This window comes from Apteryx rowi, unplaced genomic scaffold, assembly GCF_003343035.1.
Source record: "Apteryx rowi isolate R43461 unplaced genomic scaffold, aptRow1 scaffold_392, whole genome shotgun sequence".
In the NCBI taxonomy this organism is placed as follows: Eukaryota; Metazoa; Chordata; class Aves; order Apterygiformes; family Apterygidae; genus Apteryx; species Apteryx rowi.
In genome coordinates, this window is record NW_020450441.1 from 604,668 (window position 1) to 629,237 (window position 24,570).

A 24,570-nucleotide genomic window follows, 5' to 3' on the forward strand; every position below is an offset into this window, starting at 1 on the left:
CAACTAGCATTTTCCCAATCAATTCTCAGACATAGTTCTGGAGTTGGCATAGGCCAGGAACCATTCCTAACTGGAAGCTTTGATGTGGTCACCCTGTTTCAGAGGCAGAGAGAATTTAATAATATGGATGTGGTCAGACCATTCCATATGTACTAAGAGCCAGAAAATGGTCATATTTAGTATACTACTATTGATGTAGCCTCTGTGAATAGATAGTAAGTATAATATGTATGATTCTGTTGTGTTCCCTCCCTTCCCTCCATTCTTTGTATCATCTCTGTCTTTTTACTGGGAGAATGATTCTAGCGCTTTACACTGGCAGGGATTTTCCTTGGAGAACAGAATTTTCTAGGACAGAGGTCCTAGRTCTCTGTAAGATTACTTTGTGCCTTTTAAATAGATATGGAACAAAGTTCACTCAATAAATCATTCATTCTTCTTTTGGCTGAAAATGGATTTATTTTTACTTAACCCATTTGCCTGCCCTGCACTTCTAAAGGTACGTTCAGATGTATCTAGTTTGTGAGGGGATTAAAAAAAAATTAGCCCTCACGATAGGCAGTTCATGGTGTGGGCTCAGGGCTATTTGCCTGTATTTTAGCACAGTTACTCTTCTCAGTTGTTTGGATGTTATAAGTTACAACTTTAAATCATAAAAGCATATTTCAGTTCAGATTTTTTAAAAGGACTTAAAATAACAAACATGAGCACTACACAGCACTAGGCATGCATAGTTTTTTACATTTTTGTTTCAGAGTATTCAGAGTTCTCCACTTGAGGAATCTCAGCAAAGCAAATGAAGGGCAGATCTTCTTCTTCTCTTAAATAAAACTTTCCATGCTTTTTGGRCTATGAGGATCCAAAGTCCCTCCAGGAGACACAAAGACATGACAGGGGGCAAGCTACAACGAGGGGTCCATCCAGGAGACAAGCTGCCTACAGTGTAGGTCTGAGGTCCACCTAGGAGGCAGGGCTGGAGACAGATGCTCCAACAGTGTAGCTCAGGGGGGCTGAAGTGGGGTGCTGGGCCTGGGCAGGGGTGGGAGAGGCCCCAGGGAGGCCCTGGGGAGGGCCAGTAAGTCCTGGTAGTGCCCTCGGGGCGCTGATGCTGAGTGTAAGGCTTACTATGCGATTAGTCAGGGCACTAAAGTGGAGYAACAGTTTGCGGGATCGGGACTTTCTTTTGGAAATTTTACTTTTAATCACAAGCCCATGCACCTAAAGTTAAGCATAAATGCTTCGCTGGATCAGGACAATAGTGCTGGCAATTGGGAATAGCTCCAGTGACTTCAGAAAGACTACTCCGATGCTTTAGGTTACAGACATTGCTTATTTCCTCTGCTGAATTAAGGCAAATAGCCAATTGTAAGAGTTTGCAGGTGTCTTAGTCTGCTTGATCTGTGCTTTTCTTGACTCTGTCAATCTAAGCATGGCCTTGGCGCAAKGGAACTTTTTTAAACCTGTATTAACTTTGTTTGATTGATTCTTCTATGTCCTCATACTTTTAAAGTGGCAAAAGTACTCAAGAAAACAAAAAGCTGAAGCCAGCTTATAAGCAGTTGGCTAACTGAAGAAAAAACAGATATAAAAATGAAGTTAAATGCTTCTCTTTTTTCATTCTTCTAGTAATTTCTGGGAATGTAAGAATTAAGGAAAAATTTTTGAGTTGGCATTATGTTAAATTTGAAGTGTATCAACAATAAAAATGGGCTTAACCTATAAAGGTTGGAAGTTTATAAAAACAGGAACTATAGTCCAAGTTGCTATAGAACTGGCAAGTTGTCACTTCAAAAAATTTAGACTGTTTAGTAGTCACTGTGATCATATGCTAAAAGCCAATCTTAACACCTGGCTTTGCCAGCTGCTGTGGAATAGAAAAGTTATTTCTGGATCATATTTACATTCTGTGATCTGAAAAGAAGGAAGAAGAGACAGTAAATTATTCCGATTTTTCCATATCCAGGTTTAACTATATTTAGGGACAAATAGAATTTTGATCTTCAGATCCCAGATTCTTAATGTAACAATACTAATTGCCTAGATTTATCATGAAAGAATGGGAGCTGGAATATAATTTGGATAATTAATTGAGGTTTTTCACTTTTGGCCTTTTAAATACAGAAGTTATGCACATTAAATAGCAATGGAATTGTATGAAGAAAATGGAGACCTATCTTCTGACAAAATAATATGTAATAGAGCATTTAAAATAAGGACTCTAAAGCTATTCATCTAGATCAAGCAGTACATGAATGTAGGCTCCTTATTGTAATAACACAGAGAGTTGTGATAAATCACAAAATCGAAATAAATAAGGTAGGGGATACTGATATAAGACTTTCTCAGCTAATGATGGTTAATTATCATTACCTGATTATATCTAAGCCAGCTGAGCTATGTTCTTTAACTGTAATAACACCAACTCCCTTTCCTAACAGATACTGGAGGCAAAGATATTACTGTACTAGAGGAAGTTTATTGTGATTCTTGCACAAAAGGAAGTGGGTGTTATTCAGTATTCATAAAAGATGTATCAGCGTTGAGTATCACAGACAAATGGAATAAAAATAAAAAAGAAAGGGAAAATGGCTATGTGAGGCTTTCACTAGCATACCCATGATGGACAGTGATATTTCCATATAGCAGCTTCATACAGTATTTAACTTTTTAAGTCTGTGTCATGCCACATTCATTGCCTTATTTTAGGACTTAGCTTTACTAACTCCTTTTCTGGCAAGTAAAATTGTAATCCTGTTGTGATCAAGCGATTGTTGCATTAAAGGCTAAAACTAGGGATCTTACAATGAAAATTTTGTAAAAAAAATCACCCCCTTGGATTTTATGTTTATTGCAACATATTTTGTTCATTGCTTCATGTATAATACACAGTAGTCCTGTTTTTAAGTGTAGGATCTGCTCCAAAGCCCGTCTAAATCAATGGGAAAGCTCCCATAGCCTTCAGCAAGGCCTGGATCAGTTTCACAGTGAACTCTCTGTAGTTCTTCATAATTTCTTAAGACCATAAATCATCTCCTCCAAAGACTGAAAATCATTACTGTTTTGGTTAGCATGTTTAAAAAAAAAAGTTTATATGGTTCTTCAATTTAGTTTTGCCAGTGATCTTGTGTAGCAGGTACATTGATTGTGTAAGGAAAATGATAGGAATTATCTGAAGTAAAGATGCAAAGATGAAGAATATCTATTATCTGAGAAGGATGGTTTTTAACCAAATGGGAAAAAAAATACATACTGGAAGGTTAATGGATACATGAAATTATTTGCTCTTGGATTGAGGAATTCTTTATTGCAGGTGGCTTACAACTTGGGCTGGGTGATGGTTGGGTGAAGAAGAAATTCTCTTTCAAAAAAATATAAATGAATGAACTACATGTTTACCACTTCCTGCTTATTTCAGTGATGAATTTAGAATTTTAAGCAATGTAAGTTTATGTCTTGGCAGTAATACCATAGAAAATGTGTTATCCCATAGCATCAAATAAACAATGTGAAATTTAGAGTAAAAATTGCAGAAGTGAATCTTTTTTTCACAGAAAATGAAGTGCTAGGTTTTTCTTTTTAAAAACTGTTATCTTTACTAAAGAAAATTAAAAAACCTGAGCAACCAAGAACTCTTTTGACCCCGAAACAGCTGTTTTGATGTTGCCCAGTGTTTTTTTGCCAGTATTTGTAGATGTCCACAGGGGTTTAGTAATTATTCCCAATGAGAGGAGCATGATCTGAAGATAACATGGTTAAAAGAATACTACAAATGCTTCACCTGCCCGCAGCCAGAGTGAGTTAGTTGCCTACATTTGTGAAAAACCTTCCAAACACTCTTTCTGAATAGGTGCAAAGTGCTCTCTTGAGCCAAGAACACCTCTTTTTTGGCTGGCCTCACATCCTTTTTGGCCTGCGCTCCCTGGAGGTGCAGAGTTGAAGTTAGGGAAGTTAAACAAGTGCTTGGGGATTCTGGTGCATGTGTCATTTAACCGCAAAAAAACAACCTTCTCTTTGAAGCACCCAGAATCCCTAATCGGGCATCAGCAGTTTCTCTCCTCAGTGGGAAAGGATCCCAGTGACCACTCAAAAGGGTCCGGTGGACCCCATACACTTTCCTGTGATATTTCACTCGTCGTGTAGTTGCAAGGAGCTCCCACCGCTGTGGTTCACGCTGTGTGGTACTCCACTCAGGAAGCAGTTGCATGGATTTCCAGGATTTTCTGGAGGGTATAAGATGTGTGCTGCTCAAAAGRAGCAAAAATAGCAATATTTCCATACCATTCTGAAGAATGCTTATGAAGGAAGTTACCATCCAGCCCTTCCTATCCCTTAACCACCAATCCCTTGATTACTGAGGGAGACACTAAGCTGTGCTGTTACCTTCCCGTGCTCTGCTGCCGAGCTCATTGCACTGAAGTGGGTGGACTTGCCCTCTCCGGGCAGATGCCGACCCTGTTGCTGCAAGAGTGATCTATCTGATTCACCTTAGATAACGCTCCACGGGGGGCAGAGAGTGTCAGACTCGTTTTCAGAGGGCAATCCTATTTGCAGTAAATAACAGAATCTCTTAAATAGCGGTTTCAGGTCTGTCTGTTTTTATTTTGATATTTGCACAGACTGCTGAAATACTCATGTTGCTGACACTTCTAAATATATATCCTCAAAATGGTTTTAACTCTTTAAAAGTAACATAGATAATATAAATAGGTTAACCTCCCCGATATGTTAGTAAACCTTGTGCATCTTTTTTAAAAGCACGTTTTACCTTGCATTGAGTTTGACCCTCTGTTGTCAGTGAGAAAGTGGAAATAAAAGTGGCCTTGTTCAGTCTCTCTGGTCTACGTGCAGGGCTGTCAGTAGCATTGCTGGCAGGAATTATGCACGTGGTCAAACTGAAGCAAAGTTAAAGGGAGTCCCTTTTCCCTACCTCTGTTCACTCCGTTTCCAGTTAACACTGACGGAGGCATGGGCATGGAGAGGCTGCACTTGGCCTACTTCATAGGACACCATACGTGACACCAGGGAGAGGACTAACACATTTTGAATCATGTGCAAAGTAGCCCTTCCATCTGGCTGTGTCTCAGGATTTGCACCTTAATTGCACTAAAAGCAAGATGTTTCTCCACTCCCTTTCCCGACGGTGAAGCTGGTTTTGTTTATTATTTATGTTGGTTTAACAAGACAGGTCATGTTCCTCGTGTTAAAAAAAAATCCTCACAAATACTTGAACTGCCCTTTGCACCTTTACTACAACCCCTACAGATTAGCATTTAAAAACTGCATTATATACCCCAAATTGTCAACTGCCTCCTCTCAAAATGGCCCAGAGGAAAAAGTTTGGCTTTGTGCTGTGCTCCGAAAGTTGAGAAATCCCAGTTCTGGTAAAACAAGCCAAGAAATAAGTTCCAAAGCCCTGGCCATCAAACTGGCTGCTCTCAACCACGGCAGGGTCACCAGGGGAGAGAGATGGTGTCTCCAAGAAGCAGATCCCAAACCATGTAGGCCTTCATAGGGTAAAGCCAGCGCTGAATTCTTCCCAGGAACCGATTTGTAAAGCCAAAGCACAACTGAAACAAGTCCAAAAACAAAGTTTGTCCCGTACCAGTCTGCTCCCATGTCATTTATACTATTCTTTTGGCAGGGTAAGGTAGAGGCACTTTCATAATTCCAGAGGAGTTAAGTCATTTTTTATAAATCTTGATTGAAACTAAAACTAATTCTGGGCTAATGCCCTTTAAACCAGTTTTCATCCAAGAGCAAAAGAAACTTTGCTAGTTACTGTGGAGAGATGTCACCCAGAGAGAAGCACTCTCTCATCCAGTGAACACAAGCGGGAGTAATAATGAGAAAAGTCAGTGTTTCTGACACAAGTATTTCAGCAAGGACACTGGTACAAACTTGCTTGCCATTGCACATGTGCCATTAGTTTATATCAATCCTTTGCTCTTTGCCATCAGCTGGAGTGGTGCCTGCCTAAGTAATAAGATCCTGAAGTTGTTATAACATTACCAAATTCCAGAGAGATAGAGGAAACTCAATTAATATTTTTTAACTTTTCAGATTTGTTTTTCAGTGTTGACCTATGACAGCCACAGAAGAGACATAAAAGAAATCTCTCTGTAATTTATATTTCTGTGAACTGTCATACACACTAAAACAAGTGCCAATAGAGTCAAATGCAGGAAATCTTTATTATTTTCTTAGAAACCCTTTAAAATGTAAACATCCTGTTGATACGAATCTCAGATTCTTCTGCTGTTTACACAGCAGCTGCCATCATTGTGCAGTGTCTGAATACGCATACCATATTACATGGTACACGAGCTGACAGAGCTGTACTCTCGCTTGTGCTTTCTTTTAGAGAAGCTAAGGCTGAAAATACTTTTGAGCAATTTAATTGTAAAACAGCTTATGAGAATATTGTTGTTATTTTAAAACTATTTGAAACTTGGGAATTGCGTAACTGTTTAAAACACAGTATTGAAAGGGACAGTAAAGATAACGCACATCACCTTTACTCTGCCCCTTAGTCAGATCCTGAAAGACTGAACATTTTAGTCACTCATAAAAAACAGGATATCACATGAAGATCATATAGAGTCTGTGTCATGCCCAGTGGTAGTAGATGTTTTCTTTTTGAGTCAGGAGTACCTGGAAGTCTCAGCTTTCATTATCACAAAAGAATAAAAAATAATCTTCTCACCCTCATGGCTGAAAAGTTAAAAAATGCACATCTTAAGAACTTCAAGCCAGAAGACAAATGAAAAGAGCCTTTTATTTATTGTCTTGTAAATCTTGATTATTTTTAAGCCAGTCTCATTATTTGGGGGACCTGATTCATCATTTTTGAATGCTTAGGTTGGCAGCAGTTTTTCATTGCTGGTACAGTGGTTGTGCTGACTCAGGATGTCTTTACAGCCATGCACAGTCCACAGGAAAATATGTACTTTACAGATCCATGCAAATCATATAGTGAATGCCAGTGTTTCCTACTCTTAATGAAGATTCCATGTGCCTCTGGTTACACATGGTTCGTTAATTATGTCTGCTTATGGGCTGCAATAGCAAGCTACCAAAGTTAAAATGAAGATGAGAACATTTGGATTCTGGATAAATATTTTTGTTTAAATATGTTTGAAATGAATCATCTCTTAATATATTAGGAAAATAGGTAAATCCTAACACCTGTACATTTCTTGGCTGTGTTTGGTGTAGGCAAAGAATGTAGATGTTTTGTCATTCAAAGAAAAACTTAATGCCAAAAATGTCACTTAAGTATCTGTCAGTTTTCATAGGCACTTTACCACCATCTGGATCACTGAAAATTTCCACCCTAATTACTTCCCTGCTTTTAGATTTTATAGCACAGTCCATTAATAGGAAAGCATTTTCAAAAGAATTCTGTTTTTTTGGCAGTTACTAATTAAGAAACATGTATACTTAAGTTTTAGATTTGCAGGGAGGCACACATATACACACATAATGCACACACCAACTTCTGCACACAGAATAAGCAGACAAAATAACTGCAGCATCAAATAAAGTTCCCAAACACTTCCTGTTCTAAGACTGTCCTTAGTTAGTTGGCTGTAATGTACCAAAACTTTAATTACACATATGATGCATAAATGCCTCCCTGTAGTCAATATTTACTTTTTTAATTCAGTACAAAAGGCTTTACAATAAGGCCTAGAGAAAAATACATTGTTTTCTCATGCTAAAAATTCKTGGCTTGGGGAAAGAAGCTATTCATTCCAGTGTGGAGAAGATATGTACAGTGCTAGTTATTGAGGGAACTAGTGAGCAAGGAGGTAGAGAAATGAGGAGGAGGAAACAGGAAGAAAACAAAAGCTCGTGTGGCCAAAATGTAGGCTTCTAGCACTACCTGAAATGGTGTATTTGAGATATCCATGCAAGACCGGCAGATGTGACACAGGAGCTTTCTGCAGCAGCAGCAGCTGGAGGCCAAACGGGTTGCCCTACCTTACACATCTTAAAGTGCATGAGATACTGGTGTGTGCGCTCCTGAGTCAAGCCTTATGAGTTTACCTGTAGGAATCTGGAGTTGTGGTAGGTATCAAAGATGACCCCGATTATAGTCAATAGAAATCTAGTAAAGAAGTCAAGCTAGGATTCAGTTGCCTTGAACAAAGACATCTGGTATCATTTTGGGCACTGTGGAATATCCCCATCTGGCCTCCAGCTGCTCTTCCAGAAGGGAGCGAGTCTCCTGTAAAAGCTGTGTCATGCCTGCCAGTCTCATGCAGATGTCTTAGATACCTAGAGCATCTCAAATGACACTAGGTACCTACACTTAGACAACTGAGTTCAGCCCTCTGTGGAATGTGGAGTGCTATTTTACCCATTTTACAGTAGACCCCTGCTGTTTCAGCTGAATAGCTTTCTAAGCACTGTTAACTTTATTCAGTAAATCTTCCCCGTCTGTGATGGAATTTAGATACCTAGTACACATGTAAACACCACAATATAGTTACCTGCATTTAGATGTTTTTATCTTGAACTGAATTCTCTCCCTGAGACTAAGAGCAACTGGTGGTTTGAGAGAAAATTGAGGAGTAAGGCTGGAAATAGAGGATTTAGACCGACCAAAAAAGCAGAGTGTTACTAGACAAAAAAATAAGGATGGAATTGAGACTCAGAATGGGTTGGAGAGACAAGAAGACTAAAATTTGGACTTTCAGGGCAAGAATTTGGGACTGGAATAAGAAGCTGAAGTTGTGAAAGTTGGAATTGGCCACGTAAGGAGGATAGAACAGCGACAATGAGTCAAAGAGGGGTAGAGCAGTCCTGAGACTAGAAAGGTTGGATGGAACAAGACAGAAAAAGTCCTACTTGGAAAGACTGGACTAAAGACTGGACAACACAGCCTGTAGTTGGTAAATATACTGCCCTTTTTCTGCTTGGAATAGAACATAAGTTTCCAAAGTCTTAGCGGTCCTTTGTTCTCAGCAGATGCCTTTGGCTATGTTTATGTTAAAAACAGGAGCAACACAATAGAAGAGAATTTGTAGAACAGAAGAGTAAGTTTTGAGGACCTGATGTAATATAGGCATCTCAGAGGATTATTACTTCAGCCTRGAGCTGTCTGGTCCCGTGCACTGAATGACTGGAGCTCACTAAAGAGTGAGCTGAATGACTCAATGACTGGAGAACATCTTTTGACTTAGTTTCAGCAGCAGGAGTTCAATTCATGCACTCCGAGACTACTCTACAATATGAATCAAAGTATGGTAGATGAGGACAGATGAGAGATTTGCTTCAAAAGCACAGGATGGATCCAAACTAAATCACTGACCTCTGTGTTTGAGACACCCTGTGTGACACCYAGCAGGAAGGAGTCCCATGTTCCTCTGGTCCATCTAGAGTCTCACAGTGCTACTTCTTTCAGTTACACCATTTCCTCAAGGGACAGAGGCCTAAAGCAGCAGATCTGGAAGTGCCAATACTGCTGCCAGCACATTTAGATTCCATATGTAAAATATATGTTTTTCAGTTTGCTTGTTTGAATTCTAGCAGATTATATACAAAGGCTCTACTAAAAGCAGTTTATATTGCATTACCAAGCATTTCAAAGTTAGGGAGTGCCAACCTTAATTCAGCCTCATTATGCGTATGCATTAAGACATGGTCTTTCATTAAACATTGCTTTTCCTTTCTTCACAAAATACCTGCCTCTTTCATTAGCCAAAAGAGTTGTGTCATGAAGGAGAGAGCAGTCTGCACAACTCCCACCTCATTTGTGGCACAAGCTGTAAAATGCATGGTGAAAGAAACTGAGAACTATATGAAAAGAATACATAGCTTCACGGTTAAGGCACCCGAATCTTCCAAGAATGGACTGTCAGTGAAGTCATTTATATTTTTTAAAGATACCACAGTTTGTAGGTTCTCACATTTCTGAGTACCTGATTTAAGACCTTGAAATCTCTTTTACAGAAAGATACCCAGTGTTTTCGAGTACCCACAAATGAAGTTCATGGGTGCTATCCTTTAAACATAATAAATGCTATATATTCCTATAAAATGCTATGCACATTGGAAAATCCATTCCTGTATGTTTCAGACTACACGTTCAAATTAATGTAGTTTGACATCAATCTCACTGCTTCCCACCTGCAAAATAGAAATAAAAATGGCCACTAAGGTGTTGCAAAAATAAATTAAGAAATATGAGCATCCAAATACTGTACTGCTGCATGCCAGAGGAATGCACATAAGAAAATTCTGTCTGTAAACTATGAAACATGTAGTAAATAAATCCTCAGACCACACACAGAGTTTTAAAAGAAAATAAACATACCAAATAGCAGCTCATCAACTGAATGTCATCATTTCAGTAGATTGAATGAGTCAAGGATCCTTTGGATCATGTAAAGAAAGATTACACCATCATGCAGATACACCAGAGGCAAGTTAAAAATGCACATAAGTCTTTTGTTTAGGCATTTCCAAATCCGTGAGTTCTCAAGTTTACAATCCCACCTGGAGAATAGCCCATTCCACAGTTCATGCAAACCAAGCCAAGCATTTTATCCACCTTTTTAAGTGTAAATGACTTTTCATCTTTTTCTAAATGGTCATTAAATGAGATTCTAGGACTAGTCTATCAAAATACCTGATCATTTAAAGGACATTAAAGGACTACTCCATTAAACTAGAGTTGCTCCCATTTCTTTTCTTTGTTCTTTTCTTTTCTTTATATTTTGTATCTGTTGGTAACTGAGCCCAGAGTTAAACATAATGCTGTCGAATGTTTGGCTTTCAAAAGACCTAAATGCAGCTGGCCATTTTACATTGACTTTTTTGAACAATTTTTGATAATGTGATATCCTGTGATTTATGTATAGTCACAGTCTAATGCAAAATCAAAGGAAAATTTCTGCTAAAGCAAACTAAATATCTTGTTTCCAGCAATTAATTAGTGATAACCAAACAGTAATGTTTGTTCACATGGATTAGTTTATTTTTTGTGCACATATACTTAGATGTATAACTTGGGTTAGTTTCTGTCCAACTGAGATGTTATATTTTAGATACAGTCAATATTCAAATTATGTCCAAGATTTGGGTGTGCTTCAGTAAGAGAAAAGTAAATAGGACAGAAACTTGTAACATTTTGTGAAATGCAGTCTGGGCTCTTGGCCCACCTCTATCCCAGTGGATGAGTAGGGTGCATTTATTTATATTTTATATGGCTACAAAAAAGGAGAACTTCTTGTCTCCTAATTTATGTTAGTGTTGCTCAATTATGCACTGAGGTTCAGAAATGAAATATGAAACAAATGAGTGTAATGGAATTGGCCAAGGTGTGTGTGTGTTATATGTTGAGCAATCCTTCTGGTACCTGCATTCAAACGTTTTAGTATAAAGAATCCTCATCATTAATCTTGTTCCTGTATAGTTTTAAATCTGTAGGTTTTAACTTTCTCCCAGACAGCCATCCTCCCTTGAATTACATTATGAAACCTGAAAAATATAGCTACAGCACACAAATTTGAGATGAAGATGGGATAGAATGATGATTCAGGAAAGAGAGATGTTCATTGTCCCTAACAGGGAGAAAAGTCATGATTATGTCATTAGCCTGGAACTTGGGACTTTTGTGTTTATGCAGGTCCTGTAGCACCTCCTTCATGTATGTCTTTGAACAAGGCTGTTAGGGCAAAGTATGAGAAAAGGACTATGGTAGAATTTTAGTTCCACATTACAACCCAGAAGAAAATTGCTCATTCATCTCCAGCAGGTTCCTGTGCTCCACAGGTGCAGCACAAACTTTGCAAAGGTAAAATTCTCCAAGCAAACGAAGCTTTGCTTCTGAGAATGACCATAAATGCCATTATTCTGAAAAAGCTGAGTGATTCAGCTCTAGTTTGCATCTAACACTGAGGTTAAGAAAATAGGTGTTCCTCCACCTAAGGCGCCAACCAGGCAAGTGTTTTGAGGTCGCACCTAACATGCCAATTAAACTGAGCTGCTCACAAATGCAGAGGAATCTTGTGCTTTCTTTTAGTTTATAACCAGAAAAAAGCAGCGTAATGGTTAGTCCGTTCAGCTAGAACATAGTATCAAGTTAACTGGTAATTTTGTTATTTGATTAAGTAGTTAGAGAGCTAACATAGAAAACATAAGGAATAGCTAGTGAGAACACAACAGCCTGCCTGGGGAGGGGTAGACTCCATGGACAACCAGGCGTTTTGTTCCATAATAATACATTACTTAAGACAGTTGGACTTTTCATCAGCAGATCTGTGTTTACAGAGATAGGCCCTTATTGTGCTCCACTGTTTTACGATTAACAATTTGCTATGCTTTGATTTCTAGCTGATTTTTTACTATGGAACTGGAGACAGCTGGTGTCCACAACACTACTACGATGAGATCAAAACGGATTTTCCAGATGGGGACATTCGACTTTGTGAGAAAGGGCTCCGCCATGCCTTTGTGCTAGATGCCAGCAAGGAGATGGCTTCCATGATTACAGACTGGTTACAGGATGATCTGACCAAATTATAAACAATGATTCAGTGATTAACAAGAAAATGATGTAATTATTTTGTGAACGTGTAATTTTTTGTGAGAGAGTCTGTCGTACTTTTCTTTGTTGATTATGGCTTATTTTCTACCAAGAAGTTTTAGAGAAAGTTAAAGAGAGACTGGCTGGTCCAAAGTATAGTTTTATCAGTTTAATGGTCATGTACTTGCATGCTGTGTCTTCAGGACTCTGCAGGACTTGGCAAAGTAAGGAACATTGATGGTCTTTAGCACTCTAGACAACACTGATACTAGATTCACTGGCTACAAGTGCACCTGAGTTAAGTTACTACCACATCACTTACCTGCTGAAGGGATTGTTTTGGTGCAGCCCAGCTGGTCTGCCTTAGAGAGAAATATCAGGCTACTCTATATGAGATGGATAAAATCCTTCTGTGGCAATGGATCCTGGTCTGCTGTGAAAGGCCTGACCTTCTCCTCCTGTCTCATCTGTCCAGGTAGCCCTGTCACATGAATAATAGACAGCCAGAACAGCCCAAGGCCCCAGGACAACCCTGATGTTGTCAGCTACAGGTCAGATGGGTTTTGGAGGCAATCAGAGGTCAGGCTGAGTTCAGGCTTTTTTACAAAGGGAATGTGAACATGAAGTATGCAGTTTCTCCAAGTCTCAGGAGTTCAGGGCACTGTCAGGACTCCACAGCATAGCAAACATAGCGTAAGGTAAGTGTGGCTACTCAGCTATGGAATACATTTGGAGCACATGTCTGGAACATGGTCAAATATTTCATTTTCAGATTCACTGTAGAGAAGGTAAAGAGCCCTGGTCAAAAGTGCCAATTTTAAAAGGTTAAAATTGATAGCAGAATCCATATTTAACTACCTACAAGTGCCCTAGCTGTCTGAGCTCAGATTCTCCTAATGAAGCCCAGGTGAACACTGTTTGCTCAGCAGCTTTGAAAAATTAAAACAGTTTTGATACCTGCCTAAATTTCAGTTTCTTGTTGTAAGGACTGAAGAATGAAATTTTCTGCCAAGCCACAAGTTAGATAACTCTGTCCTAAGAAAATGGCTATTACTCTTCCATGATTGCACCCATGAAATTGCATGAAATGATAATATTTAGAACCTTACTGTTGCACATTGCTAACAAGTATGCTGCTCCTCACAGTTGTTCATCCATCTCCTTTTTAGATAGGAAAAAAAACAGCAAAAAGAAACAATCTACCAGTTGTGATAACACAAGAACTTATAGCCTAAAGCTAGAAAAAAAAACAATGTAAGTAAGGGGAACAGAGCCAAGTGTAATCAGGAAAGGCTTTCTAGCCATGAACCTGTGAAATAGTCTCCCAGTGGAGACATTTATAAATAAACAAAATGCTACATAATATAGTCAGGGGCAGTCCTGTCCTAGCAAGCAGATGCATTAGCTGATGCATTAGGCACCTAACTTACATAATTTATTAACAGTCGAGGTACTACTGAGAATGATATTGGAGAAAGTTCTCTGTGATGCAGAAAGACTGAATAAGTAATTGTTTCCTCACTTTTCTTACATGATTATATGCACACCTTCCACTTCTCTCTTTAATCTTTCCCTGATATTTAGAGCAATTTGTAATAGAATTCAGTTTCTGCATATTTTTGGACTTGTTTCTGAACCTGCAGACAACCAGTGGGTTTAAGTGACCTTTTTTGCACCATAAACTAGTTTACCTTTTGAGACTAGCCAGTGAATTTTCAGATTATACTGCCGTATAAAGAAACAGATGATGATGCTTGAGGCAGAAATGTTGAGACCCCTGTTGCTGCAGCATAGGGAGGAGCCAGATATGTTCAGAGCAAAGGGACTGTGCCTGTGCAACTAACTGATTTTGTATTGGAGAGCCATGGAAACTTCCTTTTTTTCTACAGGTCCACATTCAGCAGTGATCAAAACAATTGTTGCACTCACTTTTGAAATCCAGAGTTGTGTGTGTGTGTCTGTGTGTGTTCAAACAGCCCCTAGATGTTGATATGCGATTATGGTGGGTGTTCTTTTATGGCAGATGCTAAATGCATCTGTTGGCCTAGGTGCTTCCTGTGATGGAGTAAGGGGGTGGTGCATACATGTGTATATATATATGTATATATATATGTGTGTGTGTATATATACCCACATGTAGGCACGTGTGTGTTAGCAGTGCATAAAAACACAGTTCAATTGGTTGTTGTGGTTTACACATTGATACAGTTGAATAAAACATTTGTTCTTTGAAGTTTATGGAATCAGATAATTGAGATGGAATCAGTCTGTAAAAGTTCAGCTGTTAGAGCAGATCTTCTGAGAACAGAGAAAATTTTGCATTAACCAAAGATGACAGGCAACTATAAAAGCTGGAAACTGAAATACTTATGAAAAACAGTTGTTTACAGCGCATTATTCGTATACTTTGTATAAGAAATTAATTTAGCAATACTTGTACTTGACTTGTGTATTCCTTTTATACAAATGTTAATCCATTATAATAAATCCTGCCGCCTGCATTAAGACCTAAAGTGAGGTTAGATCTGGTCAGCAATGACCAGATCTACTGCAGGATAATGCCTTATGATTTTCTTAAACAAATTTTCTCTAAAGTTATCAAAAACATAGTGATTCAATTGCTTCCTTCCTTCTAGAAGCTATTACTGTAAGGCTAAGATCTGAAAATTTGTTGCTTTACTCATTGAAAAAAAAAGAAAAGAAAAAAAAAAGGTCTCGTTTTCACAGCTATATTTCCTAAGAGAAGCAGATCTCACACAGTGAAAATCTAGCTCCTCTGAAGCCAGTGATGTTAAACATGACCCAAGGCAAAGAGTGTCAAAAGTGCTTATGGTCCAAACGTACCAACTTACCATAAAACACGGTGTAATCTTGCTGTTTTAGAGTTCTTGGGAAACCTATTGCAAATAACTTGACTGTATGCAGTAGCACCTGATCTCTGTCATTCACATTTGTGCTTAATTCTCACCATGCAAGTAAGTATTCCTCTGCTAGCTTCAATGAGACTTTGGCTCATGCTCAAGTGTTTTGTTAGATCAATACCTTTTATGAAAAAGTGCACAAATAAAATAAAAATAAAAGCACTTATTGTAAAATGTAATTTGATGCTTTATTTTGACAACTTGTTTAGTCTGAATTCACCTTCTTCATTACTTGGTGCATGCAAGATTTTCAAAACTGCCTGCTAAGACCCAAATTTCACATACGATTTAGACATCTACTAAGTTCAGAGAAAGTCTGTGGGATATAGGCATTTTTATCCAGAGCCACTCCAAAATAATCAGTGTTTCCTCTTGCTCTCTCCAGCTAAGTGTTCACTGCTTTGAATGAGCTATAGAGCTTGTAGATTAGCAAGGTTTGTCCTTACAGGAGGTTTGACAAGTACTTGTCCCGTGTTTATGGTGRAAAGTTTGAAGTTGGACTTCAAGCTAAACAATGATTTCTTAAGTCATAGGAGACAGATTACATACATGAGCCACAGCAGATAATCTCCTCTCTGCAGTTGAGGTCATTTACCTATTTATTTTGCAGAAAATCAGTTTATACATGCATCCTTCCCCCTCCCTTTCTTTGGTCTAGTTAGTTGCCAACAAAGACTTTAAACAAGAGATGAAGTGTTATCATTAATATTAAAAAGTTGTTCCAAGTATTACTGGATTTGGATAAACTTGGTAGGCCCAAGAGAATGTTGTTTTACTCTGTGTCACAGGTCACACTCAGACTCTCAACGACAGTAAGTTCCTGAGACTCTTTGCTTGTAGGCAAATATGCTCTTTTTTTGGCACATTTACAAAATAAGAATCCAGAGAGAGTTTGTGAGCAACCAGGAACTATTAAAACAGCATATATTTCTGGAACAGCTGATGGGGCTTTAGTAAAAGTGAGATGCAGCAGTAATAGCACAGTCCAGCTGCCAGAAGTGATCGCTGCTCTCAGTAGCATCATGCAGAAGTTACGAAACAGGACAACACRTGTGCTCAGGTGGGACAGGAGAGGAGAGACTTAATTAGAGACTGTTTTCAAGAGTTTAAGCTGATTGTAAATGGACTAGGCTTTTTCCATTCCATGTATTGCAGGAACACGCGTGCAGAAAAGTAATTTTGGTTTTTGGGTTTTTTTTTCCAACAAGTTTGCAGAAGCTAATACAATGCAGAATGTTGTTTAAAACATCTAACTCACTCTTCAGTGTAGTGCTTGCAAGTCAGATACTTACAGAAGATCTTTTGTCATGAGTGCCCCTCATTTTCCCTATTTATGAACATCTTGATCAAGCTCACTTTAAAGCCCCCAAGCTCTAAAATACGCTGTGCTTCATTTATTAAGAGAAATCCTTGCATATGAAGACCAGATGGCTTTGAACTGGGGAAAACAGGCTTTCCCAATGCCAGGACTCAGCTACCCCTTTTCCCTAACAGGCACCCTTAAAATTTGTTAAGGATACCGCTGTTCCAATCTAACATGTTAGAAAAAGGAATATTGTTTACAGAATAAGCATGTTTTGAAGTGTTAACATCATCTGCTGTCATCATGCAAGGGGTATTGAAGGCCACAGTGAAGAACCTGTGTTTTCACCCACAAAAGATCAAAATTTTAAGCATCCAGGGTGAAATGGACTGTATAACTCCAATTACAGCCCCAGTACAGTCTCAAGGAAGTCAATAGGATTGCACACAGGGTTAGAGGGACCCATGTGATTAAATGAGAATAGGACAATATAGGTGGAATTTTGAAATGCTGATCTCTTAGCTTTAGTCATTGCAGACATGAGCAAAGAGTTTCAGTACAAAGTAAAATGTGGTATTACCCACAAGATGGGAGGGCTTTTTTTAGCCTTATATCCCTACCGGCTTGTACCAAAATAGGACAGTCCAATGTAGGAGGATTCCTGTGGAACTAACACTTTGTGATAATAAGGATATAAGCTTTTGTAGTAATGAAAACATGCCCACATAATATGCAGTTACTGAAAATGAGCTGGTATTGCTGTACTGTAATACCTGGGGACTGCAGCTGAGCCTCACAGCAAACCCCTGTCCCAGTGATCCCCCCAAGGCATCTTCTGAAATGTACTGCATTACAGGCAAGTGCATGGGATGTTATGCGAGATGCTTCAGGTGAGTGTCTAGCAGATGCTAGATCTTGATCCAAAACCTGCTGAAGTTGAAGTGTGCATTAAAATTAACTTCACTGGACTTTGGATCAGGGCCTAAGAGGAAAAGTTGTGCTCCAGGCAAGGTAGATCTAGCTCACCTAACTCAACTCTAATTAATGAAGCAGTGCTTCCAAAATAAATGCCTAAATATCCTGTCTAGTCTAACTTAGATATCTAAACTTTGGTGTACCAGATCTCCCTCTGGAGATCTCCCTCTGGAGGTTCTGGCAGGCACCAGCTTCCTTTTTATCCAAGTAAGAAACTCAGGCATTTCCTTTAGGATTAAGTCATTAGGTGCCCAAGTCAGACTACATCCCATTTCAGGAATGGTCTGCATGCTCTTCCACTGTATCAGTGTGTGACCTTGGGCATCTTACCTGTCTTTGCTGTGCCTTCAATTTCCCTCAACAATGAACTGACCATGACAGTGCTTGGTTTTCAGAGTATATATAAGGATTAATTAGTTAATGTTGTAAATCACCTGAATAGTCTGAAGTGCTAAGTTAGTACTGTGGACTAAAAAAAACCTGTCTCCACTGGGAATCCCACATCTCTCAGGAAAACCATTGCCTTGGGCTCCCTCTGTCGCGAGTGAAGGGAGCCAGGTACTCCCAGAGGCCAAGTCAGATGCAAAGTGCTTCAATCCAGGCATTTGAGTCGAGCTTGAAAGTGGAATTTCCAAAAGTGCTGATGGGTGCTGGATGCCCAGCTCTAACTGAACTCAGGCCCTTCTCTTCCTTTCCTCCACCCTTATCCAACCAGCGAAGAGCACAGCTACAGCTCACCTGAAAAAAAACATTCCCGAGCAGCCTATGCTCAAGTCAAAACCATCCCTGAGCAGCCTATGCTTAAGTCAAAACCATCAGGCAGGCTGTCTGTGATCGTAATCATGACTTGAGCAGGCCATATTCTTCACCCCAGCTCTTGTATTTACCCGTCTAATTTAATGTTTCTCTGTTTACCCCTCTAATTTAATGTTTCTGAGCCTCTAAGTCTTCCTGTTCAAGTCAATGGAGAAAATCCTGTTTAGTTGGCTGGAGCTGGAGAGCTACAAGTCAAGGCAGGTGAACTATTATCTACAGCACATTCAGAAACATGAAGAAAAGATGTAGCTTTTGTTGCTTATTCCATGGCAAACACTCGCTGTTCTTCAGCCTGTTTTCCTGGAAAAAAACAGGTTGTCAAGGAAGGCAGCGTAAAATGAATGATTTTTCATTTTTGCTTTTGACCTCCCTGGTAAACCAGGAAGTGCATATAACTTACAAAAGATGCTCTGAAATGGGCTGTCTGGTTTCAGTACACATGCACAAGTTTTCAAAAGAAAAATCTTGTGGAGAGCTGTTTATCAATAAAATATTTAATAAACTTATCTGTACAAAATATTAAAAAGGTTATTGAAGAGTATACAAGAATACTTATTTAACAAATATATACTGCTATATAATATATTCAAGAAAATATAGATTGCTGTTTACAGTTCATTTACAATCCAATATGTACAATCTATTTAAACTTTAGAATACATACAAACAATGCATTTACACCATCACATACAGAGCTATCTTCTTTAAAGATATTTCACACACTCAGTTCTGAAAAAGCTGAACAAATACATGGATAGTTAAGAGGCACACACAGGGATACGAGTATTGCTTTAAAAAATTAACTACTAGAGATATGGATATTGGAAACATGAGTCATTTTGATATTTTCCTTTCTAATCAAAGAAAAGAACATATAAATAAAACCATGACTGACCAGCAGAGAGGCTCGTTTTGCCAAGAGAGCTCCAGAGAGCCTTGACTTGACTTCAGAAAAAGAACAAGTGATGATAGGATGTGTAGTAATGTAGCAAACTGGCTACATGAACAGGACAGACATTGCTCCTGCCTGCATTGAAAATGGAGAGCCCCGAGAATGGAGCCAGTGTTGCTGGTGGAGAAATGAGTTCAACTCTTGCAAGCAGAAGTTGCTACCAGCTTTTCCAGCGAGCAGCCACCGTGAGACACGTGGTCAGTGACTCCAGATGGACAAGGCTCGAGTTAAGACCCCTGAACCTCTTCAGAGCTGGTAGGAGCTGGACTTTCAAAGGCACTGCACACTCGTGGCTTTGAGGCACACGGGAGCATGGGTTGCTCAGCACTTCAGAAACTCAGACCCTTCTTTTGAGGTGCTATTTAAAAGCCCACAGATTGATCCACCTACAGCAAATGAGTTGAATATAAGCAGTGTCACCCCACAGACACAGGCCTCTGAGACAGGATTTCATCTCAGTGAACCTAGGCAGAAAAAGGAGAGCCATCCCCTGGGGTGCCCATCCTCCTCCCCACAACGCCCGGCCCACGATGGGATGAACTGCCCTAAACTTAGGCTCTTCTTTTTTCCTCCTGTGCCTCTCCTCTCTCTTCTCCTTTTCTAAGGTATGATGGAGAAAGTGAATGAAACACCTTGGAGACCACCACCATCTTTCCATAGACTGAGACCAAAGCCAATGCCACGGTTCCCAGGGAGGCTGGGCTGTACCCATGCTCTCGTGCTCATCATTCCTCTGTTGGATGGAAACCTGGGCAACACTAGTATAGATTTACACCACCGTAAAATGGAGGGGAGGTCAGAACCAAACACGCCAGCCTTCAATCAGAAAAGCACTTCAATTCACCATAAGTGAATCCTTTACTCCCATTGACTTCAAACTAGCTAGGTACATCCCATGTAGTTGGCTGCTTGTGGCCACAGATGGTGCCCTGGACTCACGCTGCTCAGACTTAGCATTTCCTTCCTCTCGCCCTTCCTTCCTCATCAAATGCCAACTGAGTCTAAATGCCCCCTATCGTGAAAACTCGAAATATAGACACAAATAGAAAAGCATAAAAAAGAACTCACAAAACATAAAAATGAACTTATAAGTGGTGATGAAAAAAAATGAAGAGCAAAACCCAGACACTGAAAAATGGCTAGTTTGCACTTCAGACCATTTCTAGGATTAAGCTTTGGTTTAAGATTTTCAATACCATCTACTTGAAAACGCTCTCCTGCCCAACACTGTTCCTAACCTATTCCACTCAGCCAAAAGTTATACATAAGTACGTACAGTCAGCGTGACCGTGATTTCTTCCCACCACCACGCAAATCAGATTTCTCTCCAATACAATAAATTAGGGAGGACTGCTATAACACCGCTGCCAGTAAAAGGAAAAAGCTGTCTCACAACCTACACATGTCTTGAGGTGCAAGGCTGTAAAATATCCTTAGAGATGTAGGGTTGAGTCCTTGGTTGGTGATTTACACCAGCAGAAGTTCCAACTTTTGGTCTTTTTTGTAAGGTCCAGGACACTTGCCGAAACATCATAACTGAATATCAGAGATATCCATGCATTTCTGTGTACCTAGCAACACGCTATATTATGACTAAAGAGCATTAAAAGACTGAATGCAGCTGGTTTGTCAGCGAAGAGAGAAGGCAGCTCATGACAAATTCTGAAGCATCACATACATCGATATGTTAAAATATCCTAATCTTTTACTGGTGATTAATTTAAAGACAGGAAGGCCAGAAGAACGTGGCCCCACCACCCTCGCTCGCTGGCTCCCATCCTTCAATAGCACCCCATCCATGGGAGATTTAGTCCCCACCTCTCCTCCGTGTCGGTTTGCCCAAGGACACAGCCCCGGGCAGTAGGGACGATGCTGCAAGCGCCTCCCCAGGGAGCTGCTCTGCCTGACACAYGTGGGACATTTGTGGCCTCTTCATCTTTTCCATCTTGCTGAGCTAAAGAAAAACAGCACTGGTCTCAGGGCAGGAAGTTCAGTTTGCCCATGCACGTTTTTGGTGCCCATGTGCCTTACTAGAGGGTGACGCGCTACTGGAAAGGGAGAAATTCACACTGCAACTGGGACACTCATGATGGTGGGTGGGGATAGCGAGTAATTTGGTGGAATTGCCCATCCGAGGCCCACGCGATAACCCTTGGCATCCGGCAGGCTTTCAAATCCAGCCTGTGCATAGCTTAGCGCAAAGAATCGGTTTAGCAGGCATTCGGCAGCACGGCCCCCTTTAGGGTAATGCTCCGAGGTTAATGCTGTGTGAGAGCCGTCAGACTGTCACTGTCATCCCCACACACAGTCTTTTTTCTCAACACACGGCCATGCCGCCCCAGTGCAGATAAAAGAATAGGCCCCGTTATTTCAGGGCTGCCGACGTGCTCGGCAGCAGGCCAGCACATTTCCCGCAGGGTTCACTCCAACATAAGGCTATATTAGTAAGCTTGTCAGTGGATTGGTATTTCTGACACACACGTATTTTTTGCAATGATATGAATAACTGTAGATGTTGCTGTTGCACACAACAAGCAGGTCAGTCTGAAGTGGACAATAAAACTCTTGCTGAGTTTGGAAAGCGAGGCCACGTGCATCCCCTCGGTGCTCCGGGGTGCTCCAGCTGTAATCCCGCGGTGCCTCAGCCTCCTTCACCAGCTCCCTGCGAGATCTCTGCCCTGCAAAAGCAGCTATGCAGATGTCTGCCCTCGGGTAGGAGCCCACACGGGTGGGTATCACTAAACACACGCTTCAGGGTTCGTGTGATAAGGGCCTAAAATTGTCAACAGTAACAGTAGCTGCTTGTTTTGCAAAGGGAGTGTGACCAATACATCACTGCAGACCTACACAATTTTCTTCAGCAATGAGAGCTGTGTAATCAAGGTGTRAGTTAAAATCCTTACGGTGCAAATATGCACAGAGCTATTTGGCACTCAGAGTTGAGCAGAAGGCTTTGCTGGTTTTGCTTTTAATCTAAAGTGGTACGTTTCCCGTCTTTTCCTTATGGATATGCCAGGCATCACTGAACAGCCGCAAAGGCCACAGCTCCATCCGCCGGTGCTGACGGGTGGTAAGGCCACCAGGATGGATGCGGCTATGTGGGGTAAAGCTGCTGCGAGGCCAAAGCAACCCCTCCTCCCTACAAACACCTTTCTCTGTGCTAGGGAACAGGCATTTCCCTTCTGCCACTGGATTTGAAGTCTTAGCTAAAAAGTTGGGGTGGCGGGAGGGCTATATGACCCCGTTATTTTAAGAGAATTAAAAAAAAAAAGAAAATAATAAGGTCTCCGTTTCTGGGGAACTGGGTTTTGGGGGGGGCCAGAAATCAACATGAGCACCTCGATGATCAGGCAGTGAAATTGGGCCAAAACCCATTTTGCTTTTGACTGTCCCTGCTTTGGGATGCCCCAGGACAGGGGCCCTCCAGGACACAGCGCAGGCGGTGGCTTCAGCGCATGCTTTGGTTTTACAGCCCTCCGTAGGCCTAACGCAGGGCACGTGCACCAGCCTGGTCCCAGCGGTGCGTGCCTCCCCGAATCGCAGCCCTAACGCTTTGGAATCAAGTGGGCTCCCTGCGCGTTTCCCGGCTCCTAAGCAGTCACATTCCCACCTAAGAGAGGACAGAGCCAGCTAAGCACAGATACACAGTCCTTTTCAAATGCTTAATATTCCTAGCTGCACTGTAATTATATGCTGCAGATAAAAATGGTGCTGAAGGTCAAACAAATCCTCCAGGAGAATATTCRCCGCATGGAAACTGTGTTTTTTACTGGAAAGGTTGTATAAATACTGCAGACCGAGAACCTATAATTATCCATTAAAATCACTCTGAATCTACTGAATTCGCATTTGTCCACGGCCGACCTCTAGTCTCCTATTTATAATGCTTAAAGGTGCCCAAGAATCAGCCCGGCAAGAGGCAACCGGTCAGAAACACATTTTGGGGACTGTCGCTGCGGCTTTGGAGGGTGTTGCAGCGAGCGGGGCCAGCCCTGGGGCTGGCCACGGGCGTCCTGCGCGCCCACGGGCACAGCGGTTAGTCTCCCTGCCCCTCTGCTCCGCGTCTGCGAGGCGAGGCGGACGGCACTACGGACAGAGCCATAAAAAAGCCGTGAGCAAAACCCAGCAGCGAGGCTGCCCGGCTCGCCGGGGCTACAAATCCCGGCGGAAAGCCGCTGCGGTACGGGCGCCCCCGGGGCCGCATCCGCGTGGGGAGCTCTCGCGGGGCGATGCCGCAGGGCGGCAGCCCCCGACCTGGGGGGCTCCGCAGCCGCGGGAACCCCTGCGCCGGCTCTGAGCCCGGGCAAGCTTGTCACACCTAACGCCCACCGGCGACTGCTGCCCCAGGTTAATCCCAGCACGGCTGCTGTTTCGGAGCCGGATCTGCCTGGCGATGGAGGAGCGGCCTTGCAGCCGGCACGCAGGCGCTCGGGAGGAAGGACTCGCGGCTTTTGCTCTGGAAATAATCCTCCGGGAGCAATGGGAGCAATGTGGCCTGCGGGGTGCCGCTGGCCAAGACGCCCTCCCCCGAGGGCTGTTGTACAAGCGTACAACCCCGCTTCCCTCCCGCCTGCAGCCTCCTCTTCCTCCTCATACATCCCCCCGGCAGAGCAGGGCTCTGGCCCTGGGGACCTGCCTCTCCCTTGGCCCCCTTACAGCGGGCAAGTGGAAAGCAGGTGACGTGCCACCCCTCGCCCTTCGGTGGCATCAGGAGGGTTTTTGCAGGGTGCAGGAACAGGGGTGCCCTTAAAAGAGCAGGGTGAGCGGCGGCGGCGGCGCTCGGCAGAGCAGGCGCGAATGCCGGGGGAGACCCCCCACCCAGCCGGGGGAGTCTGCACCCGTCCTGCCTCGGGCCCTCTGCCGCTCTCCTGCGCTTGGCAGGCAGCGCGAGGGCGGCGGGGGCTCTCCTCGGCCGGCCGTGCGCCTCGGGCCCCTCCGCCGAAACCACGCGTGCCTACCTAGAGAGAGGCGCCCGCAGCCGGGAGAGCGGTTCTGCACGGGCGACACCACGGGTGGCATCACAGCCAGCGGTGGCCCCTCTGCTGCCCCTGGAAACCCTCACGCTCCC

At 41.8% G+C, this 24,570-nt stretch overlaps 1 protein-coding gene across 1 annotated transcript in view; it reads left to right on the forward strand.

Annotated features, from left to right (window-relative positions):
• Nucleotides 1–15,635, forward strand: part of LDAH (lipid droplet associated hydrolase) — a 116,096-nt gene extending 100,461 nt beyond the window's left edge. Inside the window, exon 6 of the mRNA XM_026074628.1 lies at nt 12,343–15,635. Coding sequence (XP_025930413.1) covers nt 12,343–12,534 — 192 coding nt within the window. The 3' untranslated portion in view covers nt 12,535–15,635. The remainder of the gene's footprint in view (nt 1–12,342) is intronic.
• Nucleotides 15,636–24,570: the final 8,935 nt, after the last annotated feature.